This window comes from Sapajus apella, unplaced genomic scaffold (assembly GCF_009761245.1).
Source record: "Sapajus apella isolate SASKATOON/1434 unplaced genomic scaffold, GSC_monkey_1.0 scaffold114, whole genome shotgun sequence".
Lineage (NCBI taxonomy): Eukaryota > Metazoa > Chordata > Mammalia > Primates > Cebidae > Sapajus > Sapajus apella.
The window spans coordinates 4215071-4241613 of NW_022437054.1; the positions used below are offsets into that span (position 1 = coordinate 4215071).

General features: G+C 39.1%; 1 protein-coding gene and 1 long non-coding RNA gene across 2 annotated transcripts in view; one reads left to right on the plus strand and one right to left on the minus strand.

Annotated features, from left to right (window-relative positions):
• The first annotated feature begins 2049 nt into the window (after positions 1-2049).
• Positions 2050-26543, plus strand: part of MICU2 (mitochondrial calcium uptake 2) — a 108493-nt gene continuing 83999 nt past the window's right edge. The window contains exon 1 of the mRNA XM_032260101.1: positions 2050-2320. Coding sequence (XP_032115992.1) covers positions 2111-2320 — 210 coding nt within the window. The 5' untranslated portion in view covers positions 2050-2110. The remainder of the gene's footprint in view (positions 2321-26543) is intronic.
• On the minus strand, positions 10201-19757 carry LOC116537892. The gene is made up of 3 exons (XR_004263401.1): positions 19679-19757; positions 19069-19074; positions 10201-10210 (listed from the first exon to the last, which is right to left on the minus strand). It is a non-coding gene; the product is annotated as an uncharacterized LOC116537892 (long non-coding RNA).

The following is a 26543-nucleotide window of genomic DNA, read 5'->3' on the forward strand; positions in this document are numbered from 1 at the left end:
ATTACACGGTTTTCCAAGTGGGTTCAAAGATTTTCAGCAAAAGAAAATAAAAAGCTTTTGTTTTGAAAATAAAGTACACCAAAGCAGTAATATATTTCTGTATTTTCGATGCCCAGAGCATAGAAATGGGAACCCCAGAGTTTCATTTGTGCCATTTATTTGTTCACTTATATACTCATCCATTGAACGCCTATTATGTGCTGGACATTGTGCTAGGTGCTAGAGAGACAGGGAAAAGGAAGACATCTCACCTAGAAGGATATCAAATTGTGGGAGAAATACAGTGCTCTTAAATATGCCACATGTTTTAATAGAAATCTAAACTTACCTTGGGCTTGAGGCAATAACTAAGTAATAGATCCCAGATTTCATTAAATACCTAGAGGAACTGTGTGAATTAGGTAGTTAGAAGTAGACAAGTAAAGACTGTGGTTTCTGGAAAGCAAGAATAAGCTACAAAGTAAGACATCCACAGTGTTCAAACATATCCTAGAAGTCCTATAATCACCAGGGGACAGAAACAAGCTAGATGTCAACAGTCCAGAAGAGCAGGACATGTGCTAACGGCTACCAGAGTTAGCAGAGGTGAAAAACAGACCAGAGGTTGACAAAGTTAGGCTAGATATGAAAAAGCAGGAAAGTCTCAGGTTAAGATGGGCTAGTGATCTGAAATCATGGACATTCGGTCAAGCTCATTTGTGTTCACAGAGCAGGAGTAAACCAAACCTTGACCACAGTAAACATTCATCTGTCACGAGCCTACCATGTGCTAGGCATTTGGCTAGTCACTTTACACAAAATATCTCATTTAGCTCCCCCACCCCAAACTGTAAGAGGGCTGTTTACAGAAAAGAAAATTGAGACTCAAAGAGATTAAATACCTTACCCCAAGTTGCAGTGGTCATCTCCCCAAATCGTGAATCATTTACAAATGAGAAAATTGAGACTCAGAGAGATTAAATAATTTCCCCCAAACCACAATGATCATCCTGGTAGAGCTAGGATTCAAACCTTGAGGTCTGGCTCACAAGTCTGTGAAGTGAGGCTCATCTCTCTACTTTCTGCCTGGGAAGGTACACTGAAGGTGAGTCCCGCAACTGAGGGAAAAGTGAGAAAGCTTTAACTGCAGATTAATTTAGACAAGCAGGCTAAGAGAAAAGGAGCAAGGATTAAGGGCAGATAATAGCAAAGTGATCCACGGAACTTCCATTGAATGATCAAATTAGATTTCGTGTGACAGGCTTTTGTCTCTTGAAGTTTTGTTTTGTGCAAAACTTCAAGACAGCAGTGATTATGTCATTAGGAGTCTTGGCCCTTTGATGTTAGCTCCGTTACTGCATGCCCAACTAAAGCTTCTAATAGCAGGGAACATTTCAGAGGCTGAACAAAGAGTTTATTAAAGAGAGTTACTCAGGAAAAGGGCAGACCAAAGAATGGAGGATTGGAGGCTATGAAATAAAACAAAGTAGTCCGCCTCAGCTACACCACTATCACCAATGGAACAGCCACGACTGAGGTATCCCTCTAAGCCTGCCCTAGGGAAAAACTCTGGGTCCCCAATGACAGAGACACGGGGCTGGCGTGCTGCTGTCTCCGACTTCCGTTTTGGGTAGGATAAGAGCTACCATCACTTTGTTGAAACTGAATTTAAATTCAATATTCAGCCAACAGTGGGTGCCTGAAATAAAGAGAATGGCTTTGTCTGAGAGTCCTTTTAGCAGAAATGAAAGAACAGTCAAGGCTATAAGCGTAGGAAGACATGAACAACCCAGAGGCGGAAGTGACTATTTCTAAAAACGTTTGCCGGTTTCACAAGATGAAAAATGGAAAGGAGAAACCGGCCCACACAATCGAGGGCGCTATCTCGCTTTGGACTAGTAAGTCATGTCACACTGTTTTGATACTCTTCCAGTCATCCCATCCCCACAGCCTCAGAAGGCGGGCCCGGAACCGAAGGCCGCTGCCTGCGGCTCCGAGCGTCGCCTCAGCAGCCGCACCCACGACGCACGCCCGGTAGGCGGGGCGGAAGCCTGTCGGATCTCGCGAGAGTTCGCAGGCCCTAGGCAGTGGCGGTACGGAAGAGGCACCGCGTAGCTGCGCTTCCGCAAAGATGGCGGCGGCTGCAGGGAGCGGCGCTCGGCTGGCGGCCTGGGGCGGAAGACTGCGGCGCGGGCTCGCTGCCAGCCGACGGGCTGTGCCGAATCCTGGCTCCTTGGCAGCCGCAGTGGCCGGTGCGGCCCTTGCAGGAGCAGGAGCGGCCTGGCACCGCAGCCGCGTGAATGTCGCGGCGCGGGAGGGCAGCCTCACGGTCTCAACACAGGTACGGAACGAACTCTTTCTGCGAGCCGCAGCCAAGCTCCTCCCTCCCTTGACGCTCCTTGACTGGGAGTGGTTTGGTACTGGGCGGCTCCGGCTGTCTCCCGGGAGCCGGGGGTAGAGGTGTCGCTGCGAGTCGGGGCGCCTTGCGACTGGTGGGACTCGCTCCTTCCTGGACTGCCCCCTTCCCCAAGCACCCGAGGACCTTCGAGGCTGGTGACTGGAGACTTTGCCTCCCTTGGGAGAAACCCGGGGTGCTGATGACAAACCGGCCGCACTAATTTAGTAGTGACGAGTGTGGGTGTGTGTTAATTCAAGACCTCTAATTGAGAATCTCTCAGCACCTCGCCCCTTCCTCCCTCTCTGGTCAGTGAAGGGGCATTCACATCTGCAGGTGGTGTGCGTCCAGTTACAACCTCTGAGATGTACTTTTGTTAACCTTTGTAACTAAAAGTTTTACGACCTCTTCTTTGTATAGTGTGGTGAAGTTCTGTAGATTGCTTTTTTTTTTTTTTTGAGACAGAGTCTCGCTCTGTCGCCAGGCGTCAGGCTAGAGTCCAGTGGCACAATCGGCTCACTGCAACCTCCGCCTCCTGGGTTCAAGCAATTCTCCTGCCTCAGCCTCCCAAGCAGCTGGACTACCGGCGTGCGCCACCATGCCCGGCTAATTTTTGTATTTTAGGAGAGACGGAGTTTCACCCTGTTGGCCAGATGGTCTGGATCTCTTGACCTCGTGATCTACCCGCCTTGGCCTCCCAAAGTGCTGGGATTACAGGAGTGAGCCACTGCGTCCGGCCCAGTTTGCTTTTTTAAGTCACGAAAGTGTCAGCCATAAAAATTAACCTGTTGATGATTTCCAGATTTTATTAGCAACTTTAAAGAACACTATTGCATGATTATAAACCTTAATACTTTAGTGGATCATAAGTTCTAAGCAAAAATTGCTCCTAAAACTTCCTTCTATTAAGTCGTCCTGGCGTGGTGGCCGTAATCCCAGGGCTTTGGGAGGCCTAGGCGAGTGAATCACCTGAGGTCAGGAGTTCGAGACCAACCTCGCCAACGTGGTGAAACCCCGTCTCTACTAAAAATATAAAAAATTAGCCGGGCGTGGTGGGAGGCTGAGGCAGGAGAACCGCTTTAACCCGGGAGTTGGAGGTTGCAGTGACCCAAGATCTAGCCATTACACTCCAGCATGGGCGACAAGAGCAAACTCCGTCTCAAAAAAAAAAAAAGATGAGTCAAGTTCCCTATTTCAAGATAAATAATGTCATGTAACGCATTTGAAAATATGAAAGAGTACTACTTTAAAATTTTTATAGGCAATGTTTTTACATGTGAACTTTTTTCAAAACTGAAAGTATTATTTTCTTTGTTAGAATTACATTATGGTTTTCTAACAAAAAACTCAAGGAACATTCAGATACAACAAAAAAGAGGAAAGAAGTCCTTGTGAATTAAAATTAAGTATTGGCAAGTGATATTCCTTATTTGTATTACTAAATAACACATAAATGATTATAATATAAATTATATTAATGTAATATAAACATATATAATGAAAAGATGTCATCTAGTGTTTTTATAGCATTTTTGTGAATCTTATGCCAAGCAGTTTAGGGTATTCATCATTTTCTCTCTCCCCTTGATTCATCCTGTTTAAGACCCCTAGGCTAATCTTCTCCAGAGAAGTGCTTTAACCACGCAATGTAACCTTCTTTAGAAACCTTAGTGTCTCGTTTTGCCGAGAGTAAAATCCACATTTTAAAACTGTCATTCAGAGCCCTTTGTAATCACACTCTGACCTACTGCTACTCAGGCACCTTCCCACTAAAGTGATTCACTCACTATTCTTGGAACAAGCCTTAAATACCACTCACCCCCCTGCAGCATTTGTAGATTCTGATTTCACTTACCCATCTCATTTTTTTTTTTTTTCTGGCCCACTTCTAGTCTTTCTTCTTTGAAATCTCTGACTTGACTCTAAAAACTTCACACTAGTGTAGTTATTTTGGATTCTCTTCCCAAGGCTTAGCTCTCCTTCCCTGCAGCTTTGTAACTTTAATCTCCTTCCCTACGGCTTGTAACTTTAAGCTTTGTAACGTTAATCTTTGTAACTTCTACCATTTGATTATCAATTGTTTTATAAGGTCTGTTGGCACAGCATTTGCCTCATCTGCTGTTGGACCAGACAGTGGTTCTCATCCTTTTGCCACCATGGTGGACATGTCTTTCAGCGTCAGTGGCTGAATACAGGAAGGATTGAGAGGAACCTATAGCTTGAAAACTTTGCCCTCACCTCAGTGATTTTGATACATTTCCCTAAGAGATGGGGCTGTTAATCCTCCTCTACCACTACTTTGGGGACAGGTGTACATAGCTGAGCTAGATATATACCAGAATTTTGGCTTGTGGTGAATAATCTTTCATCACAATACGATTTTTTATGCACCAATACAGTTATCTTACTTAGTATTCCAAGTTGGTAAAATCTCCCTGATGTGGCCCTGTAATAATAGTGATTATGTTCTTCATTTCGTCATTACACTAAGTGCTTTTTCCAATAAAAATATGAATTTGTATTAATGGACTCCGACACTTTTCCAGTTCCCATTGTGACCAACAGCTTGCATTTGTGAGGGTCAATCAGGAATTAAGGGTAGAGTGTCATGTCATGAAACAGTAGATAAATTGGAAACTTCCTTTTTTCTTTACTTTCTTCCTTTCACAAGTATTCAAATCTTATTCTATACTAGACAGTATGCAAGGAGCAGGGATTAGAGACACAGTTTATGTGCTTACAGTTTAATGGGGAAGGGCAATTTTAATACAGTGTGATAAATGCTGTGGTCGGTGCTGTGGAAGCATAGTGGAAGGGCATCTCACAGTCTTAGTTACCTGAAGGAATTATTATGTAGGTTGACACCTGGAGGGTGATTGCAAGTTTGCTAGGCAAAGAGAAGGGGAAGAGTTTTGTAGACAAAGGAAATAGCTTTACAGAGATCTGGAAGTAAGAGTTTGACACAGCAGAGTAAGAGCTGCAAAAGATGGGGTTCAAAACTGGGTATGAGCAGTGGCTGAGAATCAGATCATTAAGTGTCCCTTAAACCATGTGACAGGAATTTTTATCTTAAGCACAGTAGGCAGCCATTGCAGCATTTCTTAATCCTCATGGACTCCCATATATCCATGCATAGAATTTAGGGGACCCATGAACTTAGATAGAAAAAAGATTACATTTTTGTTTTCATTGACATGTAATTTAATGTTTTTTTCAATTCATTTAATGAATGTAGGCAACAAGCTGCAGTGGTATTACAGTAACTGCCTTTGTCATCAACAGAAATCTCAGATATTTTCCTGCTGTATTATAGTTGTTATAAGCATCTCAAGAGTATCACTTCTTCAAAATGGAAGCACTTTTTAAACCTGCCCCCATATCGTGTTATTTAATGCATAAAGAAATCCATGTAATACTGTATCACAAATTTGTTTTTGACCTTTGGAAAGAGTATTGGGACTTTAGTAAAGGGAGTGGATTGAGAACTAGATTTAGGGAGCTGTTGCAGTAATTCAGGAGACAGTTGATGATCACTAAATTAGTGGATGAATTTAAAAGACATTTAAAAGATAAATTAATAAAGACTCTGAATTGCAAGTGTATGTATTGTATTGTTACACCTGGGCAACAAAATAGTGCCTCCTACAAAGAAATTCTTAGTGGAACTTGTTTTAGATCATGTCAGCACATCAGTTACTTCTAGGTAAACTGCTGCTTTTAAAACAGAATATTCAAAAAAAAAAAAAAAAAGAAAAGAAAAAAAAACAGAATATTCAAAAACCTTTCTAAGATTTTAGTATTACTCCCATTACAATGTTATATTTGACTCTGACACGTAAAATCCAAAATAATAGAAGGGAGGAGACAGACTTATTTTGTTTTTTCAATCCATTCTGCTATAAAAGGATAGCTGCATTCTTAAACCTTGATATATTTTTTGAAATTATAAAAAGTTATTTCAATGGAGAAAGGAGGTTTAGGAGCTAGAGTCTTAGAGTTGCAAGGGTAAAAGTATTTCTTTCCTGCAGGAATTTAAATAATGAAACTGTTAGGGCAGCGGTCACCAACGTTTTTGGCACCGGGGACTAGTTTCGTGGAAGACAATTTTTCCACTGACCGAGGTGGGCGTGGTTTCAGGATGTAACTGTTGCACCTCAGATCGTCAGGCATTGGTTAGATTCTCATAGGAGTGCAGTTCACAATAGGTTCACACTCCTATCAGAATCTAATGCTGCTGCTGATTTGACAGGAAGTGGAGCTCAGGTGGTAATATTCTTTCACCTACCACTCACCTCCCACGGCGTAGCCCTGTTCCTAACAGACCATGGACTGTTACTGGGTTGGGTACCCCTGTGTTGTGGTTATTACTGTATTTTATTATTATAAGCTAGAATAATATATCGGTAAATCCAAACTGATTAAAACAAACCTCCATTTCACTACGTAGATACTCAACAGCATGTAAGATCAGACTAAAAGTAAAGCTTTCTGAACCATTACTATCTTCTGTTTGTTTGTTTGTTTTTGTTTTGAGACGGAGTCTTACTATGTTTCCCAGGCTGGAATACAGTGGCATGATCTCGGCTCACTGCAACCTCTACCTCCCGGTCAAGTGATTCTCTCGCTTCAGCCTCCCTAGTAGCTGGGACTACAGGCGCAAGCCACCATGCCCAGCTAATTTTTGTATTTTTAGTAGATACATTGGTCAGGCTGGTCTCAAACTCCTGACCTGAGGTGATCCATCCGCCTTCGCCTCCCAAAGTGTTGGGATTACAGGCATGAGCCACCACACCTGGTACCATTACCATTTCAAGTCATTGTAATAATGCTCAAAACTGGAGAAGAAAAGTAAAAACAGCAAAGCTGAAGTAAAATACAATACAGTTCACAGTTGACAACAGTGATATTTTATTTGTTGTTATTCACTTGTTAATTGCATGAATATTTCATTTATTCCCCAAATTTTCTTTCCAAATTATATATAATATTGGATACTTTAGGGTTTTTTTTTTTTTTTAACTTCATAACAGGTTTTTGTTGTTGTTGTTTGCTTTTCAGCAGAAAGTTTTTCCACTACAGCCAGTCTTGGTGGCTCATGCCTGTAATCCCAGCACTTTGGGAGGCTGAGACAGGCAGATTTCCTGAGGTCAGGAGTTCGAGACCAGCCTGACCAACATGGAGAAACCCCATCTCTACTAAAAATACAAAATTAGCCAGGCGTGGTGGTGCATGCTGGTAATCGCAGCTACTTGGGCAGCTGAGGCAGGAGAATCGCTTGAACCCAGGAGGCCGAAGTTGCAATGAGCTGAGATCACTCCATGGCATTCCAGTTTGGACACCAAGAGCAAAACTCTGTCTCAAAAAAAAAAAAAAATTTCCACTACAGTTTAAAAAGTAAAATTATTTTGCATAACAGTCTATAATGCTGTATTTTTTATTCTAAATAAATCCAAATTACTTATTATACAAAAACATCAAACATTCTTTGATATGTTTATTTACATTCGTATTTATAAATACATAAAACTCTTTTCTCAGTTATCAGTTTTTCTTTTCTTTCAGTGCTTATCACTCTTTGAAATTCTTTTATCTACTTGTTTATTTTGTCTTCCCTTACTAGAATGGCCTGTCTTTTTCATCTCTGTATTATTAGTACCTAGAAAAATCGAAGTTACCTATTGGCACATAATAAATGTTTATCTAAATGAATGAACTAAAAGGCATTAGATAACAAAGTGACCTTCTCCATCTTTGGTTTGCTTAGCATTTATAGAAATATTAGACAACCAATATCTAAAAATGGTTAGAATCAGCTACTAACTCTCCCAAATATATTTAATTACATACTTAGAGCCATAGAGACATGTCATGCTATATTCCCAGTAGAAAAGATAAATAAATAAGAGACTTTGCTCTAATCTGCTATGTCCCAAGGGTCTAGAAAAAAGTCTGGCACATAGTAGGTGCAGTAAATATTTATTGAATAAGTGAATTAATTGATGACATGTATAATGTTTTAATAATAGATATACCTTTCTCTCTGAAGTTAAAAGATGGGTCCATTTAACCTGTTATTACATATAAGATTGAATTTTTAATATAGATTATTAACATTTATATAGCCAGCTTTTGTCCTTTGTTATATCACATTAAAATATCAAATATTCATTTTAGAATTTAAATAAGATTAATTACATTTTGACTTAAGTTACTGAGATGCTTCAGCTGGTAAACCTCAAGCCAATTAAATTAGGAAAAGAATCCTGACATGGCAAAAACCAACTCTATTAATAAATTAATTTTTCATCATAATCAAATGCATGTTATATATTTTACACCAACTGAAGATATAAATATAACAAGCTGTATATCTTGATAATTGGCTGAAAATCCTCTTAGCGAGAGAATGGTTTTGGTTTACGTACTCTGTTTTGAGGTAGAGAGCAAGCCCCATAAGAACCTGAATGTGGCTGACCTAGGCTTCAGGGGTGAGAGAAAGCTGCTTTGCATAATTCAAGCAGAAGAATTTGAAGCATATAAAGAAATGTGGGAGGAAGTGAGTACTGGGAGTGAAGATAGAGGGAGAAGGAAGGACAAAATTGGAAGGACAACTGTATAGTCTTAAGATCTCTCCTTTTTTCAGCCCATGTTAAGTAAAGTCTAGCAAATTCACAAGTGCTTGGATAGAGTTACACAAAGCTCCCATGGTTTAAGCAGAAGTATCACTGGATGGAAGTGAATATCAAAAGAGGACACATGGAGAATGTAAGTACCTCCATTGCCTCAGTTCTTAGCAACACTCCTGGAAGGGTTTTGAATATTCATAGATTGTGAAATTAAAGGTAGGATATATCTCTGTCAGAGTCCAATGAGGAGACAGAAATCAGTAATTTCAAGAAGGAAATTTAATGTAAAAAAGTAGTAAAAGGTGATTGATACTAAGGGAGTAATAGTCACAGGGTCCAGAAGTAGCAGATGTCAAAAAGTAGCTACTGCCTTTAGGCTGAAGAGAGTGGACCATGAAGGAACTAAAGACTTGGGAGAGGTATCCCCCCTCCATCCCCAAAGCGGGGATTCACCCTCTTTCAAGGGCTGTGCCTATCCCAAGTAAAGCCTGCTGCTGCTGAAGAAACTTGCCAGATGGCACAGGCCATAGCTAGTCTGTAGAATGAGCCTGCCATTGGTGGAAGGAGTGAGTAGGCTGGAACTAGTCTATAGTATTGACCTGCTGGGTGGGAGAAGGTGGCCTGAGGTCCTGGCTTGGCGCTACTGCAGAGGTGGCGCCCTGGAGTAACTAATAACTGCAGCCTAGTGGGTTGTGTGTGACCTAAGGGCCCCTGGAGCTGCCATGGAAGCTGTTCATTAACGCTATTTGGAAGCCACCGACCAGTGTGTCCTGAAGGTGCAGCTGAAGTCACTGTTTCTGCCCACCAGAGCTAATTGGAAATGGTTCTGGCTGGTCTGTGAGGGGTCCAGTTCTGAATAACAAAAGGTGGACTGAGACCTGAGAGGAGTGCCTTTTTGCTTCTGCTATCTTGCAGTGTCACTCCCATACCCTCTATGAACAGAGTTGTCCCAGCTGGCAAAGGAGAAGAGTTTACAGAGTCTAGCTCTAGTATTACCAAGCAAAGAAGTGTGGATTTTAGCTGGGAGAGAACAAATTGATAATTGGTATACAGTTCTAGAGAGTTTTACCTGGGTTTCAAGAAGCAGGGAAACTGCCAGTTGACTACTTGTAATGGTACAGGTTAAAGATTTTCTTTTGTTTCTTTTTTTTAAAGCTTCTAGTTTTTATTCTTACATTAAAGTCTCTAATTTTGTCTTTAGCTGTTTTTTCTTTATTCTAAAGAAAAAAAAAGGGGTACATGTGCAGAACATACAGGTTTGTTACATAGGGATATGTATGCCATGGTGGTTTGCTGCAGCTGTTGACCCATCTTCTTAAGTTCCCTCCCCTCACTCTCCACCCCCCAACAGGCCCTGGTGCATGTTGTTCCCCTCTCTGTGTTCATGGGTTCTCAGTGTTCAGCTTCCACTTACGAGTGACAACATGTGACGTTTGGTTTTCTGTTCCTGTGTTAGTTTACTGAGGATGATAGCTTCCAACTTCATCCATGTCTCTGGAAAAAACCTGATCTCATTCCCTTTTATGGCTGCATAGTATTCCATGGCATATATGTGCCATTTTCTTTATCCAGTCTATTATTGATGGGCATTGGGGTTGGTTCCATGTCTTTGCTATTGTGATTAGTGCTGCAATAAACATACCTGTGCATGTGTCTTTATAGTAGAATGATTTATAATCCTTTGGGTATATACCCATTAGTGGGATTGCTGGGTCAAATGGTATTTCTGGTTCTAGGTCCTTAAGGAATCTCTACACTATCTTCCACAATAGTTGAACTATTTTACACTCCCACCAACGGTATAAAAGCATTCCTATTTCTCCACATCCTCTCCCGCATCTGTTGTCCCCTGATTTTTAATGATCGCCATTCTAACTGGCGTGAGATGGTATCTCTATGTGGTTTTGATTCTCATTTCTCTGATGACCATTGATGATGAGCATTTTTTCATATGTTTGTTGGCCTCATAAATGTCTTCTTTTGAAAAGTGTCTGTTCATATCCTTCACCCACTTTTGAATGGGGTTGTTTGTTTTTTTCTTGTAAATCTGTTTTAGTTCTTTGTAGATTCTGGATATTAGCCCTTTGTCAGATGGGTAGATTGCAGAATTTTTTTTCCCATTCTCTTGGTTGCCAGTTCACTCTAATGATTATTTCTTTTGCTGTGCAGAAGCTCTGGAGTTTAATAAGATCCCATTTGTCTATTTTGGCTTTTGTTGCCAATGCTTTTGGTGTTTTAGTCATGAAGTCCTTGCCTATGCCTATGTCCTGAATAGTTTTGCCTAGCTTTTCTTCTAGGGTTTTTATGGTGTTAGGTCTTGTGTTTTTAGTAGAGATGAGATTTCACCATTTTGGCCAGGCTGGTCTCAAACTCCTGACCTCGTGATCTACCCGCCTTGGCCTCCCAGAGTACAACCTGATAGCTAGTAGGATCACTCATGTATAGGGTGTCTGACAACCCTTTTTGGAGGATCTCAACCAGTTGGGTGGTATGGGGAGCAGGACCCGCTTAATGAAGCATTTTGTCCCTTGGAGAAAGTGTTTCACTGGGGGGAAACCCACTAATCTGGGCTGCCCTTATTCTTCAGAACTACCAAGAGGAGAGGCTAAGTCAGCTGGTATGCAGAGACTGCTGTCACTTCTCCCTTTAGGGGCTCAGGCCCAGGGATATCCAAATTCTGACCCTGAGCCTCTGGCTGGAGTTACTGGAGATCCTGCAGGGAAACCTTGCTCCATGAGGAAGGATGAGTCAGGGTTAGGCCTAAAGAGGCACTCTGGCTGCAGACTGCCACAGCCAGTGTGTTGTGCTTTGGGGGACAAGTCTTGGGACCAAGCCATCAAGCCTCCCTGGCTCTAGCAGGGGAGAAACACAGCCCCAGAGCTATCGAAGTGTATGCCACCCTTCCCCCGCCCAAGGAGCTTAGAGTGTTTTGCAGTTGCGGGTCCCAGTGCTGGCTGCTATCCCTCCTCCAAGGAGCTCAAACGGCCTAGACTACAGGTCTGGTCTCCCCTCCCCCTGGGGTTTCAGTAGGCTTAAGCAGATTCCAGCTGAGAGGCTGTAAGAATCTGCTCATTCTGGAGTTGGGATGCTAGGCCTGAGGTGTGGGTTTGCACGTGGGATCTTCGTCTTCGGTTGCACCATTTCCTGGAAAAAGCACAGTTTCCCCGGCTGCGTAGCATGCTGTCTCACTGCCTCCCTTGGCTGAGGGGAGGGGGTTCCTCTTCCCCATGTGGCTCTCAGGTGGGCCGTCCCACCACACTGCTCTTCCTTCTCTCCATGGGTCACGCCAGCCTTCTAGTCAATTTTGATGAGAGAACCTGGATACCTTGGTTGCTGGTAAAGGATTCACAGGCTTATCATGGGTTTTTTCAGCGGCAGCCTCTGAACACTGCTGCTTCTAGTTGATCATCTTGGCTCTGCCATAAGGATTTTCATGTTTGCATTATATGCAGTGCTCATGATATATGGGCAGTTGATCTGATCCAATTCGCCTCTTTTGTTTCTGCAATTATTATCCTCAAGGAACTTAAAAACTCAATAAAAGTGAGCTTTTTAGTATTGTTCCTCTAGCACTGAACCAAGAGCTTGGCATTTAGAAGGTGTTCAAAATGTTAGTTGGATAAACATTCCATAGTTTGAAAATAGCTTGACCTACTCCCCACTGGAGATTTTACTTGCCATTATTTACTATTAGCTCAGTATAAAATTCCTGATAATTTGGTATAGGAATTGAGGTTTAGGATATTTTAATTGTGAAAAACAGTAAGGTTATAAGACATTGTTGAAATCATAATTTTTATATTTTTAAGATAGATATCATTAATGATGGCAGGAAAGTCATGAGGGCGGTGTGATGGTTAATACTATGTGTCAACTTGGCTAGGCTATAGTGCCCAGCTATATGATCAATCACCAGTCAAAATGTAACTTTGAGAGTATTTTTTAAATGTGATTAATATTTTAATCACTAAACTGAGTAAGGCAGATAGCCCTCCATAATATGGGTAGGTCCCATCCAATCAGTGGAAGGCTTTAAAAGCAAAGACAGAGATTCCCTGAAGAAGAAGGAATTTGGCCTCTAGACTGCATCATAGAAACCAACCTCCCTGCGGATTTTAGACTCAAGACTGCAGTGTCAACTCTTACCCAAATTCTAGCTTGCTAGCCTGTCCCATGGATTTTGGACTTGCCAGCCCCGGCAGTTGAACCAGTTCCTTAAGTATCTCTTTCTCCTTCTCTCTCCCTCTCCCGCTTGTGGGGGGGAGGTGTGTGTGTGTCTGTGTGTGTATGTATATATGTGTGTATATATATGTATATGTCTTGCTCTGAGGTGAGGGAGAGATATATATACATATCTTCTTTTGGTTCTCTTTGGAGAACACTGACTAATATAGACATTGGTCCTGGGAAGTGGTGTGCTGCTGTGACAGATACCTAAAAATGTGGAAATAGATTTGGAATTGGGTTTGTGGTAATGGGTGGAGACTGAAAGTAGCATTTGTTAATGATGAAATTGGATATTTAGCAAAGGAAAGGCAGTTTCTAAGCCAAGTGTTGAAGGCGTGGCCTTCGTTTTCCTTGCCGTACATAGTTAAGTGTAAGTGGTGAGAAGAAGGAATCGTTACCCAAAAAGGAACCGCACTTAAAGTTTTGACAAATTCTTGGCCTATCCATCTTGCAGAAAATGAGAAAGTATGCTCTGCAGATAACACAGAAGACTGTGTTTGGGCACCTGTTTGCTGAAGAGATGTAGTGTGACTCATGGATCCAGTCACCCATCTCAGAAATGCTGAAGGGATTAGAGAAGAGATGAAATGAAAGAAGGCTGTGGGACATCCGGAAGTCCACAGGCTGTTAGTCTGTTGTCTTTCAAGTAAAGGGAAGAGTGACCCTAAGGTTGGGGTCACTACCTGGTGGGCCCAGAGGATAAGCATCAGATTCAGACTGTCTGACTTTACTGTGGTGTGAAAGCAATACACATTCAGTAGAAGCCATATTTCAAATTTTGAATTTTGATCATTTCCTGGGCTAGCAATATGTGATGTGATACTGTTTTCTCGATGCTGGGTAGCAGCAGTGAGCTGCATCTTCCAATCAGACACACAGTCGTGAGGATAAACACCAATACTCTACAGTGTACTGTGTTACCCAACTGTAGGCTTAATGTTAAGTGTTCTGTGCATGTTCAGGGTAGCCTAGGCTAAGCTATGATGTATGGTAGGTTAGGTGGATTAAATGCATTTTCTACTTAACAGTATTTTCAATTTGTGATGGATTTGCCAGGACTTAACCTCATCATAAGTCAAAGAGCACCTCAGACTTGCTTGGAATCTGTGGCCTCTTATTTTACTTTCAATTTCTGCCTTTTGGAAGGGGAGTGTCTATCCTATTCCTTTCTTACCATTGTATTTTGGAAGCAGTTAATTTATTGCCTCATTTCACAGCCTTACAGAAGGAGTAGAATTTCACTTATAATTGATCTTAATGAAAGATTTGGGCCTTGGTAAGATTTTTGGACTTAGAGTTGATGCTGGAATGATTAAACCTTTTGGAGACATTGGGATGTGAGGAGGACATGAATTTGGGAGTAACAGAGGGTGGACTGTTAATGAGTTCAGTTGCATCCCCCTCAAAGTTCATACATTGAAGTCTTAACCCTTATTAGCCCAGTATGTGACCTTATCTGGAAATAAGATTATTGCAGATGTTAGTTAATGTGAGATCATATGGAATAGGTTGGCCCCTGATCTAATATGACTAGTGTCCTTATAAAAAGGGGAAATGTAGACATAGAGATGCACACACAGGGAGAACACCATGTAAAGATTGGAGTTAATGTTGTCACAAGCTGATGAACTACCATAAAAGTTGTTTTCAAAGAAACATGACAGGAGATCATACCCTCACATCAGAAAGTGATTTCCCCAGGGATCAAGAGAAAGGCAGAACAAGCTGAGTGGTCAAGAAAAGATACCATTTTGTCACTGCATTCAAATTATGGCAGATAAACTAAAGATAGTTTGAAGATTAATAAATGGTATTGGGGTCTTTTTAAGTAGTTATCAAGACTGGCTTAGAAGTATTAAGTCTTTTTAATATTTTTCTTTTTTCTATAACTTGCCTGGAATTCAGATGTAAGGCTTTTATCAAAAAAAAATATAGCAAAACATTGTATTCTAAAAGCTTAGTTGACATGTTTAGATTAATTTTATATGATTGTTTATGTAGTTAATTCTGTTATAGGAATTAATTATAAATGTTAAATTTGATATTATTTACTTAATAAATTTGATTTGGATGTCTTTATGTCCAGAGAAAGCAGAATGCCTCCAACTGTGCAGTTCTAAGTCTCACTTATTTGAATGTATCAAAAAAGTAGAATCCAGATTCAGTATTCACTGAAATTTCATCTACTTTAAGTGCACATTTGTCTTTTAGTTCTTATAACTACCATCTTAAAGTACTTTGACTATTTAGCTTTTATTCATCATTTTACTAGTATTTAGTATAGTCCCTAGTTCATGGTAAGTCCTAATAAACAACTGTTAACTAAGTCAGTGGTTGAATGAATAGTAAGAGTGTCCAGCTAACGCTGTACTTAAAATGGCTTAATTCAGTTCAAAATCAGTGTGCCTTTCCTTCCATCTATAATCCATTCATATTTTTCCTATGCCTACTTGCATTTGCAGTTTTAAAGCATTTTCACCTATGACTGAGTAGTGGCTACTTTCCAAAATGTTCCTTAATTTAGGTTTGGTTGATGTTTCCTCATGATGTATGCACTTTTGTCACAAATACCACTAAAGCCATACTGTGTTCTTTTCAGTGCATCGTATTAGGAGGTACACAAATTAGATTTCTATCAATGGTACAATTAGAATTACTTTTATCTTATAGTAAAAAGACATCTGCCAGATTTCTTCATTGAAAACTTAATAAGTACTTTGTACTCATTAATTAATAAGTATTTTGTGGGGAAATAATTTTGTGGCTTTATAGGGCTTTCTCTCCACTGTTTACTCATTATTCATTTATATCTACGGCATTATAGGCTGACTCATGGTTTCCCATTTTCTCAGAGTTCCCATTTATTTTGATACTCAATCGCCACATATGTAACCAGTCTCCTAAAAGCCGGTGCCTTGAACACTCGGTAGTCTTCTCCTCTCGTCCCTGGCAACGGGGAGAAAGGAGGAAAGGGTACAGCCAAGTCTTGATTAACTGATCTGAGAGAGGAGAGCTTTTAGCTTTGATGTACAAAATGACAGATAATTTTCCCAGGATATAGTAGCTTATACTCTCTGAAATGTCAGACAAATGATGAGAAAGAGGGAAGAAGACCCCTGGGAAAAGCTGCTGCTAGGAAAACAAAATTAGGCATCTTCTCTCACCAACTTAAATGCATCACTTTTCTGTACTATATTTGAATGTTTGTATATTTATGCCGACCTTGGTACTGGAAAGATTTAAAGTGACTTAGAAAAATGCTACTGTAAGTTAGAATTTTTAAATGGAGAGAAAAATGAGAGTAATAAACATAAGCCATAAAGAAGACTAAAAGGTATGCTGTAACACACCAGGTTTGTTGGCTCCCACCTATAATCCCAGCACTTTGGGAGGCCAAGGTGAGAGGATTACTTGAGGCAAGGAGTTCAAGGCCAGCCTGGACAATATAGCAAGAACTCTTCTCTACAAGAAAAAGAGAAAAAAAAATAGCCAGGATTGGTGGTATGGGCCTGTAGTCCCAGCTGCTCAGGAGACTGAGGCAGGAGAATCACTTGAACCCGGAAGTGGGAGGTTGCAGTGAGCTGAGATCGTGCCACTGCGCTACAGCCTGGGTGACAGAGCAAGACTCCATCTCAAAAACCAAACAAACAAAAAACCTGATGGTGAACTGCTCTGAAAAATAAAGCAGTAGATTCAGGAAAATACGGGGCATATCAGAGGGATCTGTAATCTGCTACTGCAGCAGGTAACCCTGATAGTTAGCGGAAGAGGGAATAATTTACAAAGCTGTCAACCTTACCCATGAGATGGAACAATTACAATGAATATAGGACCAATTGCCACAAACTTCTAATGGCTTTCTTCTAGTGAGTAAGCTAATTGGGGTTTTTTAATGTTGCTGTAAACTGTTACCTAAAAAATGTTTTTTCATAAACCTTGCTATTTGAGTTTAATACAGGTAATATATTGGGCATTAAATTTAAAAATCATTAAAATTCTAAAATAGAGAATACCAAAGATGGTTTGCTTTTCTTTGATACTATTTAAATTCATATTTTGAACTCATTTTTTATTTTGTGAGTATAATCTGACTAAAAGAGATGATTACAAATTTTAAATAAAAGCAAGAAATGTTGACCAGTATGTTTAAACAAACAGAACTATATTTTTAATAATTTAGGAAGTGAATTTGCAGTTTCATTAAATGTAGAATCCCTTTTTTTTCACATGTCAGTGAATATTTTAAACAATGTAGTTAATAAGATGGATCTATTTTAATTTGCTATAATCATAAAATTAAATTGGAATAGCTTTCTTTTATTTCAAGCTGTTTGACCATAATTTGTATTGATTATTTTTGTGAAAAAGAAAAAGATGTTAATAGGACATTAACAGTACGTAAAATTGGAACATTGGAGTGTACTGCTAGTATATTTGTGTGCAGTGCATTGGTTTAATGATATTGCATGTAAAATTGGTATGCCAAGGACAGTAAACTTTACAGCAATGTACAGAAGTTTAATAACCATGAAACATTGTAATCCCAGTGAACACTAAAGCTTTCTTGCAACAGTAAAGCAAGAATGCAAAGAAGTTTTTATACTTTATTGCCTCAGGTAAAAATGTCTGTAGAAACAGGTAAGTGATGACAAAGCTTTGATGTTAATAAACCTAAGTGGAAGTCACAAATCAAAGTGTGTAAATGGCTAGATTATGAAAAGAGAGATGACAAAGTTATACCCTGTACTTACATGTAATTTGTGCTTTTGGCATAACTATTTGTCCTGCATGAATGAGAGGTTGTCTTACTTTCCTTCCTTGTATAATAGAACAGTACTTAACGATCCTACTGTAAATCTATGGAGTGACTTTTCTGGGATGCCAACGAGGAAAGAACAACAAATTGTAATAAAAACAAAAGCATATTTAACCTTTTCTTTTACATGTATATTGTTTAGTGGAATCTGAGTAAATATTACTGTTTGTTCTTGTCCTGTAAACCATGTGTTTCAGTAGATAATATATACAAATTATGCTTCTGTTACTGTGAATTTTAGAGTTTTATGAATTACAACAGTGCATAAACATAAGCCACTGATAGTAGCAGTATATGAATTTAAATGTTTTATGTGTAGTTTAAAAAGTGGTAAGTTGGTAGAGTAAATCAGTAGTAAATATATCCTCTCAATAACTCTTCATAAATAAGATTATTAAATGTTTTCAGAGTGTAATTTCAATATAAAAATAATATTTAATGAATCATATTTTTAAGTATAGCCTGGCCCTAAAATTTTCATAGACATCTGTGAAAGTTCCATAGATATGTGGTGTATGGAGTAAAAGTTGAAGTCTACACACACACCTTATTTCCAAGGAAATAAGTGGCTATAAAATCTTAAATTTATCCACATGGATATTATTTGCTTTGTGTTATGTACGAGAAACTTGATACCTTACAATCATAGGCATCTTTGTCCTCAGTCCCTCATCACTTAGCTGTATGTACCCTGGAAATGCAAACCATTTTTAAAATTAGGCAAAATGAACCTTAAATATGAAAGCACAATGTGTTTCCACAAACTGTTCCAGATGTTTCAAAACAAAATATGAATAATGCAGCACATCTACTGTTTGGAATTGTCATTCTTCTCATTCACTAGTTTATATAATTAGAAGATTATATACAGTAAGAAGTTGTAAACGGGTTGATTTCTACATTTCTTAAAACGTAGGAGATTAAATACAGGTGACAGGACACTGGAGAGCAAGAAGATGGAGCAAGGGCTAGTCTCCAAAACAAAATCCAAGAGATTAAATTACACTGTTGAGTGTTTTAAGGACAGAAACCTTTTCAGTTTAACTTGGTAGTAATTGCCCAATTAAGAAACCAGCTCAAATCAGCACATTTTCAATATGCCTCTGCGTCCATTCAACCCTAGTCCTGGGAAGTTCTGGAATGCTTGGAATGCTGGAGGACTGAATTCCAGGTCAGGGAACTGCTCTTTCCGTGATAGGAGTAGTACCGCTTTGACCGCTGCTTTGGTGGGAGCCCCATGGGTGGAGTTGTGACTGCCCTACTGCAAAGAAAAAACAATAAACGGCTGAGCACCTCCCAACGGCTCATTTAATTATCAGGAGATAACTGATCCAGCTGCCTACATATGTTGAAGTATATATGAAAGATTTATCTGTCCTAGTAGTTCTTAATCTTAGACATACCAAGTATAACATACTTTATTGGCAAGCCAGAAAATAGTGATTGAGGAAGCATTGGGGTTTAACTAGGAAACCATCGCAGTGCAAAGAAGACAATCAGTAGTATATGTTCCAGAGACACATTTTTCTTTTTTAAAAAACTTATTACTGACTGATCACCTTTTATGAGTGATTGGAGCTTGTTTATTTATTTAATACTGCAACTTTTTTGTTTTTATCTTGTACTTTCAGGGACAAGGTCTTGCTCTGTCACCTAGGCTGAAGCATAGTGGTGCGATCATAGCTCAAGGCGACCTCCAACTCCTAGACCCAAGCCGACCTCCCTCCTCAGTCTCTCAAGTGGCTAGGACTACAGGCACAAGCCACCATGCCTAGCCCAGCCTTTTTGTTTATAAATTAGTGCTTTGTATTTCATTAGTAAACTTGACCATTAGACAGTGCCTAAATCCATCTTAAATTATAGTCATGAAAAGATTGCTTCCTGAAACACTGAAGAAATAATTTTTTATTATGATTACTGAAATTCCTTGGCATATGTCAGGAAGGGGGCTAGAGATGTTGCTTGTTTCTCAATTCTTTTTTCAAAATTACTTATGTTGGCTTTTTTCTTATTGAAATACATGTATATTAGAGAAAAATTAGGGGAAAAGTCAAAAGGAAACTTGTAAAAACCGTCTTCCTATGATGACTTGAGAAGACTAGTTACTATTAAAGTTTTGGCTGTTGGATCTTGAGTAGGTAGGTTTTTTTTTTTTTAATAGAAATAAAGCTATTAGTGCTGAAGCTAAGAAATGATTGTGGTAGTTCCAAATCATGTCATTAGAGGGAAAGTGCGCCATCCAGGCCCTTTTGGAGACTGGCCCCTGCCCCTGTCTCCTAGCTCTCCAGTCTCTTGTTACCCATATTTCTCTTTAGTTGTTTCTCTACTAATGGCTATAAGTATTTATCATACTTAATGTGATGGCCGCTTTCTTATATAGAGCAGGGGAAGGCAGCCTGCAGTGGCTTTATTGCCACATCGGGGAAAGGGTATAGTGAAAACAAAAATCAGAATTATGCAGATATGCATGTAAGATTTTGTTACAGACCAAGCTTTTATTCAAAAATTTTGTGTAGCAGTGATTTCCTGTAGTTCTTTGTTTTATTCATGCTAGACAGCAGTTTTGTGTATTCTTCATTTTAATTAGTCTGCTTTAGCTGGTGATGGTGACATTTTTAGATGACCTGGCATTAATAGACTTTACATTTCATACTTAGTCATGTTGGGGAATCTCTTTTCTTTTAAATTTTAAAAGACACCTTAACTGTTGGATATCAAAAAGGAATTCAGATATTCAATCTCAGCTGTTTAAACTTCATTAACTATATACATTATTCTAATATGTGCAGTACTTAAAATTGAGACATTTTATTTTGCTGGTCATTGTATTTTACCATTTTATCATTCATCTTTGAATACGGTGTAAATCTGATTATGTGCTAAAAGTTACGTATTCTCTTTCCCAAAAAATGCACATGCATGTTTCACACAGATTTCAGGGAGTTGCGAACCCCAGAAGTATGATTATGTCATGTGAGGTTAAGAACCTCTGCTATAGGACAGGCACAGTGGCTCACACTTGTAATCTCAGAAGTTTGGGAGGCCAAAGTGAGTGGATCACCTGAGGTCAGGAGTTCGAGATCAGCCTGGACAACATGGAGAAACCCCATCTCTACCAAAAATACAAAAATTAGCCAGGCGTGGTGGCACATGCCTGTAATTGCAGCGACTCAGGAGGCTGAGGCATGGGAATTGCTTGAACCCAGGAGGCAGTGGTTGCAGAACGTCTGCTCTAAATTTTCAGGTTCCGTCCTTGTCCCTTTCTGGTTCTTAATATTCATCCTTCACACTATAAAATGTTTCAAAGGCTAGATCTAAAATTATTTTCCACTTCACTGCTTTGATTATGTCATTGCTAATTTTTACATGCTGTTACCTTCAGATCATGTAATTGATAATGTTCACCTCTTATTCTTTACCAGCTCTTCTCTTTTGTTCTAACTCTGTACATTCTCTGTTCTAACCCTGTTTTACTAACTTATCCTGTTTACAACTTTATAAATGGAACAGACACCTTTATTTGTTGCCACCAACCTTCATTGTACGAGGGAGCTTCTTCAAGTTTATTCACCCCCTAGCCTGTAAGTGAGTTGGGGTCTTCAAGTTCTCACAGCCTAAGTAGACTACCCATAACTTCAGGAATATTATTAATACTGGTAATAATATTATATAAAGTTTTATAAAATTATATGTTAAGAGACTGTCTAAAACAACGGCCCATAAATATTTAGAAAGTAATTTTAGGCTAAACAAACTGACACAATGCATTCAAGTTTTCAAATATTTAAGAGTTACTCTTTCGTACTTCACGAGCAATTTAAGTTTGGAGATTTGGCTTGCCTGGATCATTGTAGAACATCAGGCTCTGCCTATTCTAGTCTACCAATATTTGCTCCACTCTCTTCCCAAGATCTAACTAGGATTATTCTTTATTATAAAGACACAGGAGTAGATTCACCAATACATTTTAAAAGGGAAAGATTACCCAAATGCTGGCTCTGTCCATGCCTACCCTTAAAAGTATGTACGTAACAACTTATAAACTACAAGTTTTCACTGGTTTTGTTTCTCATATAAGATTCTAGAATTCTTGGGGATCAAGGTAAAGATTTTTCTTTAACCTGCACCAAAGAACTTTATATTTGGTATAGACCTCACTGCTGCCTGGGCAAATGCCAACAATTTTACTTAGTATATGATTCAGTGGGACAGTTTTGTACTGCTCCCCGTGCTTGAGGTTAAGATGTAGCACTCACATTTCCCCATTTGACACCAACTGTTGTAAAAGAAAAAAGGGTAGGGACGGTTGAAGGAGAAAAATGACTCTGGTTCTAGTAATGGTGGCAATTGAAGTAGTAAAGTGGGAAATTGTTTTCTACATATTTAGTTGCAGTTTTACTTTAGTTATGCTTGGTGCTACTGTAAAACATAGCAGAAAAATCACAAAACTTGTTTGGTGTTTCAGTTGTTATACTGCAAATTCTGTTGTGAAGTTTTTTAGAATCTTCACTGTTAAAGTATCCTCAGAAATTACTGAGAGCATGGATATCTTATCATGAAATATTTCAAAAAGAATAAGGTAAAAGTGGAAAGGGAGACTTTGGCAGATTTGTGCTAGATCTTAAATGATTTGCCCTGTATTTGTTCATAACTAATATAAAGCAGAGTTTTGCTTGAACAATAAATTAATTTGCAAGAATATTATATAACCATATCTGCATTACTTTATTTTTGTATTGTGTGATTTATTTATAAACATGAACAGAAATATTAATTGCATGCGTCTTAGTACGTTTGCTGGTAAACTACCTGTTTCGGTAAAATATCTGGCTCATTCTCTGCTCATTTCCTATAAGTGCATTTTATTAGCAGAATTTTATTTTAGAAATATTTCATTACAGTCTGTCAATGAACTCAAAGATGAAGCTGAAAACTCTACTAAAATCTAAACCAACCATGGTATAAGGCCTGAAATCCATCAGGTCATTCATTCAGATTTACAGAAGGAGAGTGTGAAGCAGCTGGTGTAATCCAGTTTCAGAGCATTCTGTTTCTAAGATTCCATGATTTCTATGCTAAGCAAAAAATAAGGCAGTATCCTTTGGTACAGTTAACACTGCCACCACCTGTCAATGGTTTTACCTCTTCCTCTTGTTACAGAGGCATTTTAAAAATCTAAAGTAATTAGCAGTATGCAGTAATTTATAGTTAAAATAAAGGGAAACAAAGGGCCCTATTTGTTTGTGTACATCTTTAGTGAGGTTGCACATAGAGTACATAGCTGGCTATCTAAAGACATTTTAATAAATTACTAATATAATAAGGCTTTAAAATACATCAGCATAACCACTTTTGCATATTGGTTCACAGACTGAAAAAAAAAAAATTTTTTTTTTTTTTATATGGGGCCTCACTCTGTCACCTAGACTGGAGTGCCATGGCACAATCATGGCTCACCGGCTCACTGCAGTCTTGACCTCCCAGGCTCAAATGATCCTCCCACTTCAGCCAGCTGAGTAACTGGGACCTCGGGCGTGTGCCACCATGCCTGAGTTGATTTTTTAAATTTTTTGTAGAGATGAGGTCTCCCTATGTTCCCCAGGCTAGTCTGAAACTCCTGGACTCAAGCAGTCTTCCTGCCTCAGCCTCCCAAAGTGATGGGATTACAGGCATGAGCTACCAAGCCTAGCTCTAAAATTATTTTTTTAAGATCACACTTTGAGTTTGGAATTGATTCCCATTCATAAAAACCCATGAATGTTACCATATTAGCCATGTACTAGGCATTGGGGATACAGAATAAAAAAGATGCTTCCTGTTCTTGAAGACTTCAGTGTAGTGAACAGGCAATTCCAGTGCAGGATTACTAGGGCTTTGATAAAAACTTACCCAGCGTTCTATATGCCCACAAGGGAGGACACCTAACCCAAAATAGGTACTTCTGGAAGGACTCCTAGAGAAGATAACTACCGGAATTCTTTTTTTTTTCTTTTAATTTATTATTATTATTTCTGGAGACAAAAATTTCACTCTGTCACCCAGGCTGGAATGCAGTGGCACCATTATAGCTCATGGTGACCTTGAACTCATGAGCTCAAGTCATCCTCCTGCTCAGCCTTCTCAGTAGCTAGGACCATAGGTATATGTCACCACATCTGGCTGCTTTTTTTTATTTGTTAAATTTTTGCAGAAACAGAGTCTTACTATGTTTCCTAGGCTAGTCTACAACTCCTGGCCTGAAGTGATCCTTTTGCCTCAGCCTCCCAAAGTCCTGGGATCACAGACATGAGCCACCAAGCCCAACCTAAAATTAATTCTTAACAAATAAGTTAGCCAAATGAAAAAGGGGAGCTATACTATGTGCTTAGTTTTGTGAGCTGTTTTAATTACAGTTAGAAACAAGTAAGTGGTTATTTAATCTGTCCTCTGGAAAGGTTTACTGAAGTTAGTGTAAGGCAGTCAAGCGAATACTGAAGCTAAGGACACCTTAGCAGGTCAAATCTGTTTTAGGAAAATCTTGTTAACAGTGATCAAAACTGAGATTGACATTGAAGAGAGAGAGTACAGTATTTGTTTTATACAATATTTGTTTTGTTTTCTGAATTGTACAAAGACTAATTCAGAAAAAAATACTATCAATGAAATTTTTAAAAGAAATATAATTTTTAAAGTAAGAAATTGGAAATCTCCTAAATTCAAACCATCATTATCTTTCCATTTACCTGAAAGTTTTAAAATTTTTTGTTCTATTTTTGTTTTGGATAAAATTTCTATTTGCACACAATCAACATACACTGTAGGACTTTTAAAAAAATAATTCCAGTATTTAATAAAATTTTGTGTAGGGTTGGGGTGGGCCATGAGAGATTCGATGATAGAGTGGCAAACTGCTGTCAGTCAGTATTCAGCCATGAGAATTCTCACTGTCAGTTTCCTGTAAGCTGGGGAAGCACATGGAGGTGACAGCCATTTGTTGAGGACTGGGATATGGAAGTCTGAGTGGGTCACAGAGAATGTGGGAGCACAGGGGAAAGCAGGACAAAATACTATATGAATGAATCACTTTCCTACTGCATTCACAAACTATAAAATACTTAGAGCCACAGATTGCAGCTGTTCCCTAAGAAGGGATAGGAGGAAGAGAGGGATCCTTTAATCCATCTCCTCTTTGTTTCATACTGTGTCATATATTATAGGATATAATATCCTAAATGTTGTTATTCCTAGTAGTAGCCTCTTTTTATGACTCAGCCCCCTGATAGCAGCAAAGACTTGAAGTTCTCAGTTTCCAGAAAACCTTTTTGCATGGGTACATGAATTCCTGAAATAAGATCAGAGCTTATACCACAGAAGTTCCTTGTTACTACTCTGCATCTATTTCTCAGCTGCCCAAAGAAGAGGGATCAATCAAGAGAAAACAAGATACCAGACCCGTTACTAGTTTTCTATTCAAATTTAATTATCCAACATTGAAAAATATTAGTCTGGTGCTATCTCATTGTGGAAAGTAAGAAATCAAAATGTCATGTTTGAGAAATAATGTGTGAAAAATACTTAAATTTATCCTTGTGGAACATGCACATTTGCTAAATGCTTGTTGCTCCTTTCATAGTTGAAATAAATGATATTGATGATACCTTGTTGGGAGTATCGAGATTTTAAGGCTCTAGCCTTTTTTTTGTTTTGTTTTTTGAGACAGTCTCACTCCGTCACTCAGGCTAGAGTGCTGGAGCAATCTCCACTCACTGGAGCCTTGACCTCCCAGGCTCAAGCAATCCTGCCACCTCCTCCACCTCCGCCTCCCAAGTAGCTGGGACCACAGGCGTGAGCCACCATGCTGAGATAATTTTTGTGGTTTTTGTAGATACGATGTTTTGCCATGTTGACCAGGCTTGTCTTGAACTCTTGGGCTCAAGGGAGTCTCCTGCCTTGGCCTCCCAAAGTGCTGGGATTACAGGCATGAGTTACCCTGCCCAGGCTAGTTTTTTTTTGTTGTTTTTTTTTTTATCACTCAAAACTTAGTTTATACTTTCTGTTTCGAACAGAAACAGCAATATATGTAATTATGATGTACCTCTTGGAAGATAATTACGCGAGAAGCAAAAGTAAGTTCCGTTCAGTTATTTAATCAGGAAAGAAAAAGCACTGGAAGAGAAGATGCTTGTTTCTTCACTCAGCAGCATCCCCTGACAGTGGCCACTATTCTCCAGATAGAAACCTGTGGGGTTTAAAAAAAAAATGATGTGTGTGTATGTGTAAGCATTTGCCATTTCATTTTACCATCCTCATCTTAAAAAAGCCATGCTAGCTTTCTTCTAGTCTCCGGGAAAAAGTCTAGACTAGACCATTATAGATCAAACAATATTTCAGAAGCCAGAAAGAGTAGTTCCTAGAGCTTCCAGGTTTCCTAGGAATGACTTTTGTCTCCTTAGCTGTCATTTTGTAGACTGTATTGTGAGTCCTAGCTTATGCAGTGAATATTTTTAATTTAATCTGGCAA